The sequence below is a fragment of the Glycine soja genome, chromosome 9 (genome assembly GCF_004193775.1).
Source record: "Glycine soja cultivar W05 chromosome 9, ASM419377v2, whole genome shotgun sequence".
NCBI lineage: Eukaryota > Viridiplantae > Streptophyta > Magnoliopsida > Fabales > Fabaceae > Glycine > Glycine soja.
In genome coordinates, this window is record NC_041010.1 from 3,486,070 (window position 1) to 3,497,215 (window position 11,146).

General features: G+C 27.5%; 1 protein-coding gene across 1 annotated transcript; it reads right to left on the reverse strand.

The window, feature by feature from the left end:
- Positions 1–9,881: 9,881 nt before the first annotated feature.
- LOC114367214 lies at positions 9,882–10,501 on the reverse strand. The gene has a single exon (XM_028324356.1). The coding sequence runs from the start codon at positions 10,409–10,411 to the stop codon at positions 10,127–10,129; it is 285 nt and encodes a 94-aa protein (XP_028180157.1). The 5' UTR covers positions 10,412–10,501; the 3' UTR covers positions 9,882–10,126.
- Positions 10,502–11,146: the final 645 nt, after the last annotated feature.

The following is an 11,146-nucleotide window of genomic DNA, read 5'->3' on the forward strand; positions in this document are numbered from 1 at the left end:
TAAAAACAAAGACACTTGCTAAACTTAAAGATTATATCTATAAAAAAACTGAGATATTTCACAAGTTAAACCATTAACTTAAACATACGAAGAATGTCGGGGAAACGTTCTTAAATCATTACTAATAAGGAACTTGTAGTTTTAATCTTCTTGGACTTGCATGTATATATTTTATTGGAACAAAGTATATATATGCCTTAAAATATAGTTACCTGTAACTTGAGAAAGATAATTCATTTATAATAACTGGATATCCTTTATTTTATGAAGATTTTTTTTGAACTTTATTCTTTTTCAATATATAAGTCTCTCCATATATATATATATATATATATATGTGGGTGCGTATATGTATGTATGTCGGCCTACATATTTAATATATCTTCAGCACCGTACAAAAATTGTTTAGGAATTTTTCTCAAGTATATTATATAAATATTTTTTTAAAGAATGAGAGCATATTTACAAATTAATTAATAAAAAAAGAATTTTAATTTATGAAAAAATTGATTTTATTTATTTTTCTTCTTATGATTTCATAAAAGTATTTTTAGAAAATGTTAACCAAACAAGCTATATAAAACTTTCAGATCAATAAAATTCAAATAAAATTTGCAGACATAGCACATTGATTCCTTTCTCATTTGAAACAGTTGATTTTATTCATGATGGATATAATAATATTCCTCCCAACGTCCCCTTCGGTATCCTTCATTCGGTAGTGATTATTCTTAATTTTTCACTAACAGTTAACTAATTCAATTCAATTTAACAAGTGATTCCGTGTCAAACATAACTGCGTCAAAAGTAAACTCATTCAACAGATATATCTGATTCTTCAACATTATGTTCAAATTCCACAAAGAAAAGCATTATGTTGTAATTATTTTATATGTTCAAACAATTGTAATTAAGTTAGTTGGAAAATGCCGAACCTCTTTAGCTAACTGATTGTCTTTGATTATTTATGCCAGTCAAAGCGTCAAACACGTCTTTAAATCTTACGCTTTGTTACTTGCGTAAACTGCATGACGTAGTTACATTTGGTATTAATGTCTGGAAGGAATATATATGTAGGAAAAGAATTAGAAAAAGGAAAAGTAATTCTTGTCACTAGACACTAAAGTAGTAGTCACGAAATCCCTATTCCTATTGGATCAAATTTTACACAAATAAGATTAATAACAAGAATTTAATTTTAGAAGTATAAAAATACAAATAATTAAACAGAAAAATACTTTATTAACTGTAAATACTCAAATTTATCTTTATTTGTTTATTTTTTTTAGTTTTATTATTTTTGCATACGATCCAACCCAATTGGGCCAGTCTGGGCGCATTTTACTTCATATTGTTTCCTTAAGGGAATTGCTATTTCCACTTCCATCTTTTACTAAAATATTCCCTTTTTACTTACTTTTTTCCAAAAATACACAAAAAAATCACTCCCTTTTATCGAATTTACTCCTTTTTAGCGAAAAGATTATGTCGCGACGACATCGCCGAACAATGATTTTACTGCAAATACAATGTAATCATCACTAGGGATATTCAAAGTTTATCAAAGAGAAATGATAACAGCACTTTCTCTAACATATTTTTTTATTATTGGTTGAAATTTATTGAAAATCACAAATTTTTGTAGGTTTTACTTCTCATTTAATGATTCTCTATCCTTATTTTATAATTTTCAACAAGTTTCAACCAATGAGAGAGTAAGTGTTAGGAGTGTGTTATTAACACTTCTCATTTATCAATTTTGGATCGGAGCTTAGTTCACCTATTACAAATTTTGATTTTTTATGTTGATTATCTTGATGGCAGATGCTACTGGCGTAGTCTTTCTGTATCTAATATTTAACTGTTAAAATAAACTCATCCAGGATGTGGCGATTGGAGTAATCATCATATTCTTCGACATTAATTATGTTCTGGTTCTAGCAACTCTCTACATGATTTATTGAAACATTTTTAACGTTGCTTAGTGGAAATAAGCTAGTTACTTGATTTATTGTAGGACGAGTCAAAGTGTTAAATTAACACAAGATTTCCTTTACCCTCTTTAAATCTTTCCTGTAAATTCCATGGCGTAGTTTTATTTGGCAGTCTCATGAAGTAGTTTTAATTTGCATAAACTCCATGATGTAGTAAAATTTAGGTTTAATTATATTTTTCATCTTTTTAATTTATATTGTGTTATTTTGAAGTTTAAAGTTTTTTATTTATTTCAATTCATTTTTTCTAATTTTGTTAAGTAGATATGGATCTTCTATCAATTTTCGTCTCCTTAAAGCCCTCAAATTTTATTTTTCGATTAAAAAATTTCATAATTGAGTTAAATTGTTTCAAACCTTCTTATATACAAAACTTACTAACCAAAAAAAATAAATTTTAAGCAAAAATTAAAAAATCTCAAAACTTCCCTCATCAAACTCTGATATCATGTTTTACAACATCCTTTAAACTTTATCAAATTTTCATTAAATTTTTTTTAATTTCTAAAATTATAAAGTTATTTAATTAACATCTCAATTTCATTATAAACATCCAAATATTTAGGAAAAAATAATTAATTTTGAGAATTTAAATTTAAAAAATACAAAAATCACACATACTTAAAAGCAATATACTAAAAATATAATTAAACATTTTTCATTAAAAATGAAAATATGAGTATTAAAAAACCGAATGTTGTTTTTACAGAATATGGAATATGAAATCTTATCTAGAAAAGGATGTACGTACCTGCATATTAATTTATTTGTAAGATATATTATATATACTAGAAAGTTTAGGTGATCATTGAGGTCTAAAAACATTTTTAAGACAAGACAAGCCTCACAAATCTCAATGTATATAGTCGTACTCGTAGTAACAGTTGAATCTAATACTAGTAATATTTTATATTTACCACAAAAATACCTCATCGACGATTCTTATATTATTTTTTTAATCCTTCGATTCATCAAGAAAAAGAAATTTGTATTAATTTAGAATTTGGTCAAAATATAAATAAAGTCTGAAATAAAATATTCATTTAAAAAGTCAAACTCAAATATTATTTAAATAATTCAATTTTAATTTCAAAACACATTAATCACTTGTATTATATTCAACAAATCCAAATGAAAATATTGCAGATATTGGTTCCTTTTCTCTTATGTTTTTTTAATTCCTCAAAACTCTTTTCGTGTGATAAAAGCCTAAAAAATAATTAAATTATCAAATGATGCTTCCGTGTCTAATAGCATAACCTCGTTAAAATAAACACATTCAGGATATATGCCGGTTGGTGGTGTATCCGATTCTTGGACATTATATATGTTCTAGCAACTTTCTACCAAACTTTGCTTGGTGCAATGCCACCTCGCTTTGGTGCTTGATTAATTTCCATTTATCCCCCAAACAAAATATTTGTGTAGTACCAGTCAAAGTGTTAAACACAAGATTTCCTTTACCCTCTTTAAATCTTTCGCTTTCATAGTGGCGTAAACACCATGACGTAGTTATATTCGGCAGTGTCTGAATAATATGTATGCAGATATGCGAAAAAGAAAAGCAATTATTCTAATTACAACAATAATGGTAGCGGCATCCCTATCCCCTATCTCTAAGATGCGAACTTCACTCTAAGGCATAATGGCATGAAATCTGTACAAGTACAAAAATATAAATTATTAAAATTAAATAAAATATTTTGTTACCTAATTAAGAGTCCATGACGGATCCCGAAACTTCAGACAGTAGAGCTATATAGGATAATTAGATTCAGACGTCCAAGTAATAGGGTGTGTTTATCAGCAAAAAAATTATAGAAATATATACAGGTTTGAATGCTATACTACTCCACACTAACATATTTATTTGTATTGAAATTAAAATAAGAAATTAATATTACATTTATAGCTTTTAATTTTAAGTACACCACAGTCAAATCTATCTTAATTTCCTCATAGAAAATCCTAAATTTTCCCGTTCAATACGTTCATAAGGTACAGGATAGGTATCTTCGTCTAACTGATCACACGCACAATTATTAAATTTAATCAAGTTGTTTGTTGTACTTTATTAATTGCAAAATTCATTCATTTGTTTTGTCTATTACATTACATTAAATGGGTTCCTTATTTTTTAGTTCACTATATGAGTTTTCTAATATTTTAAAATACACTATCTTAATTGTTGAATGTTAAATTTTAAATGTTGACTAGATTAAAAAATTAATCAATATTTTCTTAAAAAATGAAAATTTTAAAAAGTATTTTTAAAAAAACTAGAATCATGATCTTTGAAGTAAGAAACATATTCTTTTATCACTATACCCAAGTATTCATTTAAATATTTGGTGTAAAATATAATATTAATATAAGTTTTATGTGAAAATAATTTAAAATTCAATTCTTTTTAATTTATTATATTTTTATAATCTTATATATTATCTTTTGAAATATAATATGTAAGATTAAATTCTTTTCTCATAAATTAGAATATGTATATTTATATAAATTTTATTTTTATTTTATATATTATAAGAATATGAAACTTGCTTATATAAATATATATGTTCTAATTTATGTGAAAATAGAATTTAATCTTATATATTATATTTTAAAAGATAATATATAAAATTATAAAAATATAATAGATTAAAAAAGAATAAAAATTAAATTTTGGACTATTTTTACATAAAATTTATATAAATACTATATTTTACACAAAATATTTAAATAAGCACAAACACTTGGGTGTAATGATAAAATGTGAATGTATGTATACATGATTTTAATGATGTCAAAGAAGAATCAAACAAGGTTGCTTCAAAGGATAAACAATGCTTCAAGATTAATACAAGATTGCTTCAATAAACAAAGCCTTGTTTCAAGATTCATTAAAAATCAAGTCTTGCCTCAAAATAAAGTGTTTTCAAGACATGCAAGACTATGGTAATCGATTACCAGAGAGTGTAATCGATTACCAAAAGACAAGTTTGAAAAATAGCTATTTAAAAGGGTTTTGAATTTGAAATTTGAACATGTAATCGATTACCAGCAACTAAACTCTTGAAATTCAAATAAAGTCATGACCCTTCAAAATATAACTATATAATCGATTACCAGGAACCTGTAATCGATGACCAGTGAAAAAATTCAGAAAAAGCTTTTTGAAAAGACACATCTTTTCAAACTATTTAGAAAAGCACAAAGGACTTGTGTCTGACTTCAAAATGCAAGAGAGAGATATTCCAACATAACTTTATTCATTGTCAAATGCTCTCTCAACAAGTCTTGGACAAACACTTGCAAATCTATTAAGAGTTCATACAAGATCTTCAATTGTAATATCCTTCTCTTAAAGAGAGAATTCTTCTTCTTCTTCTTATTCAAAGAGATTGATTAAGGGACCAAGGGTCTCTTAAGTTGTAAGGATTCTTGAACACAATGGAAAGATTATCTTTGTGTGGTTCAGATTTTGTAAAAGGATTTTTACAAAGAGAGTGGAAAATCTCAAGTGAGTTACTCGAGAATTGGAAGTAGGTACAGGAAGTGACCGAACCGGTATAAATCGAGTTTACATTTTTCTCTTCCCTTATCTCAATTATTATTGCAATCAATTTTGTCTTATATGTTTAAAAAATATTATTAAATTGATTACTGCTTCTTCTTCTACATTCTGAGTCTATAATTTAGAAGGGGATTAAAAGTTTGTTAGTGAAAATTAATTCATCCTTTCATAAGTTATTGAGGCCACTTGGTCCAACATAAAAGAGTATTTTTTTACTTCATGATTCTAGTTCTTCCTAAAATATTTTTTTAAATTTTTATTTTTTAAGAAAATATTTAGTGAATGTTTAAAATTTAACGATAGTGAATTAAAAAATAGAGAAACCAATTTAGTAATAGACAAAACTGGGAACAAATTTTACAATTAAGTCTATAATTTATTAACAAATGAAATAACACTTATATAATTAATTAAGTCTATAATTAATCAACAAATGAAATAACACTTATTTAATTAACTGTGAGGGTAATGAATTAGGGTATAATTAATTAATGTCCATACACGTACTGCATGGGAGCTTAAAAGAACTTAATTTACAAAGAAAACCAATCACATCCCTCACTTTTGCCACATCTCATATTAATATTTTTTAATTAAGTAAATTAAAAAAAAATAAAAACATAAACGCCGTTCGTGATTTTCACCCTCGACTCAAGTAGTTTCACTTGTGTTTCCGATTCACGCACCCAACCGGGAGAGGAAATCATGAATCCTAAAGGCTAGCTTTCTGGGAGAAGGAATCACGAGAGGACACGGTCCCCGTCCCAATCCACCGAGACAAGCTTGGTACACAACGAAATCATCATGCCGAAGTTGGATATGCGGTAGAAATGTTAAAAAAAATCCAATTATATAAAACTAATTCACAATATATCCACCAAACAACTTTAAATCCATTTTAATGGGTTATTTTTATATTCAAATCCAATTTTTGGATTTTAAAAATCAATCTAATTTTTAGACACATATATTATAAACAACCCAACAATGTTCTCCTCTTCGCCCATGGAATGCATCATTGGCACTGTTCCTTCTTGCTGGACCATAGAACTTGTCTATCAGAGTAAAGCCTTCTGCACCGATCTTCCTTAGGTCTGCTTGAGGAGGTGCAATAGATGTTAAATGTTGGAACTGTTTCAACAGATTTTAGTTTTTTTTTATCAATGTATTATTGCTAGTAGAGTTGTTGGTTTGTTGCTTGAAACATTGAGGACCCAAATGTCCTTTTTATAGAACAGCACAAGTGGTTAATTAATTAATTCCTGTAGCATCATGCTGCTCTCCGTGTGGAACAAGGAAGAATATTTAGTTACTCGAAGGAATAAATTAGAGAACAATATCTAGGCGTGTCCGACTAGGAATTAAAGCCACTTCTTCCCCCACAAACCAATAATTGTAGTAATCTAAATTTGAGTTTTTAGATTTTTTTTTTTATTTGGATTGGACGCGTTTAAGCCTTATTTATAGAGGGAATATATTCGAATTTATCTTTTTACAAAGCTGAAATTTGGGAGAAAGTGAAAGTGGTCACAGACTTCTATCTAAAGATGTGAAATTGTCATTTTTTTTCACCCACAATTTGAATAATTAATTAAAAATTTGAATAATTAATTAAATTATTATAAACATTCTGTTACTTGAAACTCACCAACAAAAATATAAAAATATCGAATTTTCTCCTCTTTAATCTCACCTACAAAATCCTTTAAATTTCATTGGATTTTCATACAATTTTTAACTTATAAGCTTTTAAAATATATTTCTTATCCCAAATTCATTATAAACTTCCAAAATATTTATATAGAAATACTATTTTAGTGAATTCTAATATTTAATTGTTTCCACACAAATTTTTATATACCCTCGGAGCATTGTATTCAATCTTACAAGTTACATATCTATACTTCATTTTTTTGAAAAGAATCATTTACTATTCATGAAAAAAGATTTTATAATGTTTTAAAAAACCCTAACTACTTAATTAATGCATCCCCTCTCTCAACAATACTTTATAAGGGAGCATTCTCTTGGGTCCTGGCCACACATGTGCTCTGGTAATGGATTTAAAAAGATTTGTATCCTTTAGACTGGCACATTTCATCTTATCCTTTGATTATGTCTCTCGCGGAAAATTCGGCTGTTGGAAATAACGTATTAAAGTCAATTTTTTTCCAGCATTATACTTCCAGCAATATTATAAGTGTATCGTACTTCTTTTAAAATTTTGATTTATTAAACAAATTATTAAAGCGATTGATTTAAGCTTTTCTATTTATATACCACTATAGAATTATGAATAGAATTGAATATGTTCATATTTATCATCAACATTGTCGAAAAACTGTATTGCAAATGAAGGTTTTCCACAAGAACACGGAGATTGGCGAATGGGATCTAACCAACTCCGGAGAATCTTTTTCAAATTTCAACTGAAATTACTTGACAGTCTTAATTAACGGAAGAATTAAAAAAAAAAAAAAAACCTCGCGTGAATCTAATTCCTTATAAATCAGTAGTTTCCATAGTTTACTTAAAGTGGGGAAGAAAGTATATGAATCTCTTGCCAATCAACATCAACACATAAGGTGTTACAAACCGGCACCACAGGCTTTTTTTTATCGTCTTAATTATAATCCTTTAATTCATAATTTTTTTTTTATTAATATGAAGTTTGGCCGGAAAATAAATAAAATTCGATTAATAATTATTTCTATCCAGTATCAAATTCGAATAATTCTAAAGCGTGCAATTCAACCTTAACTTAATATAAGCATATAGTCTTCCTGAAATGGGTCAACTTCAGACAGCAGTAAAATTGTAGATAAAGAATGAGCAACTGCAGCACTTATGAATGTCTTTGTGGTAGTCTTAGCTTTCACTTGTTTCTCCACTTGAATAGATTTGTGCAACAAATCTTCTTCCATCTTCACATAATGTTGTAATTCTATCATATCAGGTATCTTTTTCTTTATAGATCTAGGAGTTACACTTAATAGATTTTAAGTTTAAGTTTCTTGATATACGAACAGTCGAAGCTTGTGTTTATCACAACGAGGAGGACGGACGTACATTAATCACTTGAGTTCACGCATCACACTAGGTGTGCATGACCAGAAGTGTACAACCATAAATAGTTCTAAATAAAATAATTTGTTAACATAAATAACACTAAATTTTTTGAATATTTTTTTATGATAAATATTAAATATTTTTTATATTTATAAACTATTAAATAAAGTTTTCATTTATTATTTTCCTTATAAAAGAGAATATTTTTAGAATATATTTTGTTAACATATACCTTAAAAAACACTAAAGTGACCATCAAGTGCATGAATCCATTGGCAGTAGATTCAAAATTAAAGAGTCCTAATAAGAATTTTAATTTGGAATGTGAAATTTTTTAAGCTGAGTTGCAAATTGCTAACAATACAATAATACAAAATTTTTGAATTTAAAATTAAAAAATGATGATAATAATACTTTTTTTACAAACTTTTTAATTATTTTTTATTGACTAAATTTTATGTACATCTCACTACCTTTTTAAAATTATAAAAGAAATAAAATTCTTCGGTGAACATAATCATATTCAGTATTCGTATTAAGGTTTTGTTTAGATGATTTTTTCTATAAACACCTATAGTAGGAAAATAGATAAGAAAGTAAAAATGTATTATTTTTTAAAATTTAAATCAACTTAAACATTTAGTTTAACAAAAAAAACTTATATAATTAACTTTTATAAAAGCTCTTCTCATAACTTCTCTAAAAAAATAATAAGTTAGTTAATTGTAAGCTTACAAAGGAACACAATACATTTTACCTTGGAACTTTCTTTTCTTTATAAGTATTTATAAAGAAGTTTATCCAAATAAAAGCTAACGACAATTAATATATGTTTATAGATAAGTTTATTACTTACTTTTAGTATCACATAATAGTTGGACTTATGTTTTTCTTCTTCTTATTTATTTGATGAAGATTAATTTTAGAAATTAAAGAATTCTTTAAAAAAATTGTGAAAAAAATTAGAAGCTTTAAACTTTATTGGGCAACAAACACATGATTTTGCTTTAGTTAAATCTAATTAAGATATTCGAAGGTTTTACTTGTCTACTTTTTAACATAATTACATGCATCGACCATTACGAGGGACCTGCATATATCTCAAACTTGCATATGCCGGTATTATTTTTTAATTTTATATTTATAGTTTCATACTATATACATACCATTTATTTAAAAGTGACGAGAATTGTAATCATGTAAAATACTTTATCTGTTGAAATTTATGAGTAGAGATTAGTTTCTGAAACTAAAAAAAAATAGTAGACCATGCATAACAAGTAGTTTCATTACATCCCTTGATACTTGAGTACTTTATTCAACTACATATGTAATTTACCTTCCACAAACTACAGAAGACCTTGATATAAATATAGATGAAGGTCTCCGAGTTTTTTTTTTTATACACGTATATATCAAACAAGAGTAAGCTAACATGAAATACAGACCCATTTGAAGACACCGGATATTGATAACATGCATAAGCCAAAAAAACTTAAAATTTTAAGGGTCTACCCCAATAACGAATTTCGGGTTTACCTGCCTTTGGATAATTCATAGCAGATTTCGCAGCAAAATGGCCAGTTGTTGCCTCCATGCCAATTGCAGCAGAATCTTCCATGACATCATTAGACACATTATAAACAACCCAACAACGATCTCCTCTTCGCCCATGGAATGCATCATTGACACTGTTCCTTCTTGCTGGACCATAGAACTTGTCTATCAGAGCAAAGCCTTCTGCACCGATCTTCCTTAGGTCTGCCTGAGGAGGTGCCATAGCTATGTTAAATGTTGGAGATGTTGCAGCAACTGATTTTAGTATGGTTGGGTTTTTGAGTTGTTGGCTAATTTGTTGCTTGAAAGGATGAGAGACACAAATGGCCTTTTATAGAACAGCACAAGTTGTTACCCCGTGAAGCTTCATCTACAGCTTTCCGTGTGTAGCAAGAAAGAATAATATTTAATTTTTCTAAAGTATTAAATTAAAGAACAGTATCTTGGTGTGCCATCTAGTGATTAAAGCCACCATACCATTGATTATATTAATCTGTACTTGAGTTCTTAGATTTATTTATTTGGTGTTGGCAATTAGGCTTGATTAATAGAGGGAATATATTCGAATTTATCATTTTTAAGAAGTCGAAATATTTTGAGAGAAAGTGAAAGTGATCGATCACCCACTTTGTGTATATCTATCTAGTTTCTGGCGAGATAGCTGCCAAAATAATAGATTTGAGATTCGTATAGTGCAATCTGAGAATAATCAGGGTTAGCCGGCCAAGATTTAGGTGATTGTTGTCGCCAAAAAATTCCGTTCAACTCCAACCATCTTGAATAGAAAAAGAAAATAATTGGATCCTTGGAACATTTGCTAAAAGAAAATGGTAAAGCCACATTATCTACTAGCAACAAAAAATTTATCATCTTATTTATTTCTAATTCATATTATTTACTAGTTATATCAATCTTATTACATCACAATCTTATTATTATAACATATTTTGAAATTATA